Source organism: Solanum lycopersicum, chromosome 3 (genome assembly GCF_036512215.1).
Source record: "Solanum lycopersicum chromosome 3, SLM_r2.1".
Lineage (NCBI taxonomy): Eukaryota > Viridiplantae > Streptophyta > Magnoliopsida > Solanales > Solanaceae > Solanum > Solanum lycopersicum.
In genome coordinates, this window is record NC_090802.1 from 17,361,124 (window position 1) to 17,364,866 (window position 3,743).

General features: G+C 32.5%; 1 protein-coding gene across 1 annotated transcript; it reads right to left on the reverse strand.

Moving 5' to 3' along the window:
• Positions 1-914: 914 nt before the first annotated feature.
• Positions 915-1,529, reverse strand: LOC101267208 (uncharacterized). The gene has a single exon (XM_004234873.2). It carries the CDS (start codon positions 1,527-1,529, stop codon positions 915-917), a length of 615 nt encoding a protein of 204 aa, XP_004234921.2.
• Between the last annotated feature and the right edge of the window lie 2,214 nt (positions 1,530-3,743).

Consider the following 3,743-nt stretch of genomic DNA (forward strand, 5'->3'; position numbering starts at 1 on the left):
TTTCCATGACGTGATAAACAATCCATCTCACAAATATCAGTGTGGATTAATTCCAAAAGTGTGGATATCCTTTCAACAGACTTAAAAGGTTTCTTTGTTATTTTACATTTACTACAGGTAATACACTTAGCAACATGATCCTTTCCACAGTCTTTAATTAATCCATTTTTCATCATAAGTTTAATGGATCTAAAATTCACATGACCAAGACGTTCATGCCATAAATCTAAAGACTCCACAATATAAGCAGAAATATTTTCATTTTCAATATTGAGTTTGAACATGCCATTTGTAGCATAACCTTTTCCAACAAACATGCCTTGTTTAGACAAAATAAATTTATCTGCCTCAAAAATCATTTTAAAACCATGCTTCAAAAGAAGCGTACCTGACACCAAGTTCTTTCGAATATCAGGAACATGCAATACGTCTATCAATGTGACCATCTTTCCGGAAGTGAATTTTAGTTCAACAGTTCCCTTTCCCACAACCTTAGCAGAGGATGAGTTTCCCATATGCAAAACTTTATCGCCCCCCACTAATTCATATGTCGTGAAATAATTTCGATTACCTGATATATGACGAGTTGCACCAGTGTCTATCCACCATTCAACTTGATCTACCGCTACAAATGCTTCTGTGACCATTGCCACCAGTTCATTTTTTGTATTGTTATTTGCCTTTTCTTTCTTCTTTTCAGCTTTAAGAATTTTACAATCACGTGCATAATGACCAATTTTATGACATTGATAACATTCAATCGACTTAGAATTAGAATTAGTACGCTTGAAATTTTTACTCTTCTTTGCCTTCAAAAATTTATTATTGGCAGGTTCCTTTTTGATCTTTTCTTCAACAACATGAGCTTTCATGATAGGCTCCCTCAAGATGTTATTGTCGCGGTATCGTGTCTCTTATTCAATTTGCAAGTGTTGCAATAATTGTTCAAGAGTCAAATCTTCCTTCTTGTATAAGAGTTTGCTTCTGTACTCTTTCCAAGATGGAGGAAGTTTTGAGACAATCGCACCAACTTGAAAGTTTTCATCAAGAGCAATTCTAGTTATAACAATTTTATTAGCTATAAGTTGAAATTCTTGTACTTGTTCAGTGATTGACTTGTCATCAACCATTTTGAACTCCATATAATTTGAAACAAAAAATTTCTTTGAACTCGCCTCTTCTACTAAATGAATAGTTTTAAGAGTATCCCAAATCTCCTTAGCAAATTTACACTTAATATAATATTGATCATAATATTTATTGAAAATTCCTCCAAGAATATAATTCTTGAATAAGTAATCATCATCTTGCCATTTGGCAATTTGTTCTTTAATTAAAGTAGCCTCGTCCGTTGCTACCACAGAACTAGGAGCCTCAGGACAAGGTTTCTCAAGAACATACGCTAACTTTAATCGTCTTAAAAAGAGTTCCATCTTTCCACTCCATCTAGAAAAGTCTTTTCCATCAAATATTTCAAAATTAGGATTAGGCAAAGATGGAACATTGTTCGTTATTGATGTGGATGCCATAGAGACAACTATCTTCAAATTGTTAGAATAAATGAACAAGAATGAAAAAATTACAAGGAATACAAAATAAAACTTGCTTGGCTTAGAGGCACGTTAATACGTTTCTTGAAGATAGTTGGAGTCTCTCCCTCGAGCAATCGGAAGAATAAATAACAACTCTATCTTGGGGATTCAACTAAGCCACAAAACAAGTAGCATTCAAGAATGTTTCTCTTCTATTCTTGAATTGGTGATTTCACCTTTTGATCAATGTCTCACAAGTATTTTCAAGGGAAAGTATTTTTGTTTGAAATGCTTATCTTTTTCAACCAAAGGAAACCCAATTTATAGGAAAAAAAGTTTTTGCAAGAAAAGATTTTTAATTAATAGAATTTATTAGGTTCATGAATTGGAAATAAAAAACTTGTCTTTCAAAAACCCATAACGTAGAATTAAAAAAAAAACTTCTTGCAATTGTTTGTAACATAGAATTAAAATAAATGAATGTTACAACTCACATTCATGTATTTGTTATTTCAAAATGGATGAATTTGTTTCAAAATTAATTGAAACACTAACTCTTACATATGCTACATAAACAAAAGTTTCTGCAACAAAATGCAATTATAACAACAACAACAAAAGTGGAATATATCCACCATTCTCATTGTGGGAAGAGAAACCATCTATACTTCAAATGTTGGAAAAAACTTTATATGAGATGCATAAAGTGTCATAAACATGGTCATTCTGAGATTATTTGCAATAAACGAGGACCATAACAATTAAATGGAGCTCAAATTGTAGACGAACAAGAAAAATATCAATTGTGTATGGCTACTTCTTTTGCAGGTAGAAGTTCAAGCAAAAGTTTGTTAAGTGATAGCGGTTGTAAAAATCATATGACTCATGATGAGCAGATTTTTAAAGAGTTAGAAAGATCTGCAATCTCTTATGTCATAATTGTTAATGGAAATCATCTTCTAACCACATGGAAAGGCACAGTAGCTGTTGAAAGCTACTCAAGTACAAAGTTAATGTCATATTTACTTTTTTACCCGAACTTGATCAAAGTTTGATCAACATTGGGCAACATTTGGAAAATGGTTCCAATCTTACATTTGAGGATAAGAAGTCTGTGATCTTTGATCCAAAGGGCCAACAAATTTGTCAAGTTAAAATGAGAGGAAAGGTTTTCCATTGATCCAATTGAGGAAAAGTTTTCCGTTGATCCAATTGAGGAAAAGTTGGCTGCCTATCCGATCCAAGAGATGACAACTAATATATGGCACAAGAGACTCAGACATTTTCATCAAATGGCACTCTTGTACATGTTGAAGAAAGGCATGGTTTGAGGTCCACCGCTTATAGAGGATGGACATCTAAATTGCAACATATGTCAATCGAAAAGCAAAGTAGGATTCCTTTTTCCAAGGCAACCCCGAGACCATCAGTGAAGCTTCAATTAGTCTATACTGATTTGAATGGACCACATAAGACTGATTCTCTTAATGGAAGTAAATATTTTATAGAATTCATTAATAATATGTCACAAATGTGTTTGATTAGTATTCTCATGTTAAAATCTTAAGTACATGAAGTGTTATGGAAATTCAAACTTTGGTACAAAGTCAAAGTTGTTGTAGGATTCAATTGCTTGGATCAAATAATGGTACTGAGTACACATCTCTTCGATTTGAATTTTTTGAAAATGCAGGAATTAAGGATCAACTCATTGTTTGATATACTCCACAATAAATTGTGTCAGTGAAAGGAAGAAAATATCGATATTGGAGATATAGAGATTCTTTTTATGTGAAAAGGGCCTACCAAAAAAGTTATGGGTTGAAGCAACTAACACTATTGTTTTTTTTCTTGCTAAATTGGTTGCCTAAAAAAGTTGTGAAGGAATAGACACCTTTTGAGGTTTGGCATGTGTATATTTTATCCTTACAAGAATTAATAATATTTTGTTGTTTGTGCTTCTCACATATTCCACGCGTTAAGAGGGAAAAGTTAGATAAGAAAGTTGAACTTGGAGTCTTTATTGGTTATTGTACAATCTCCAACGTTTACACAGATTTTCAGCCTCATACAAAAAATATTATGGTAAGTAGAGATGTATTTTTTATGGAGAATAAGTAATGGGACTGGGAAGAAGTTAACCAGAAGCATATCACAAGCAATCTAATAGTTTCAGATGATAATATTGATGATTAATGTGTGAGAGGTATA

What these genes read in the sequence shown, in the direction of transcription:
- LOC101267208 (XM_004234873.2), bottom strand. Translation starts at nt 1,529, where the DNA reads ATGGCATCCACATCAATAACGAACAATGTTCCATCTTTGCCTAATCCT.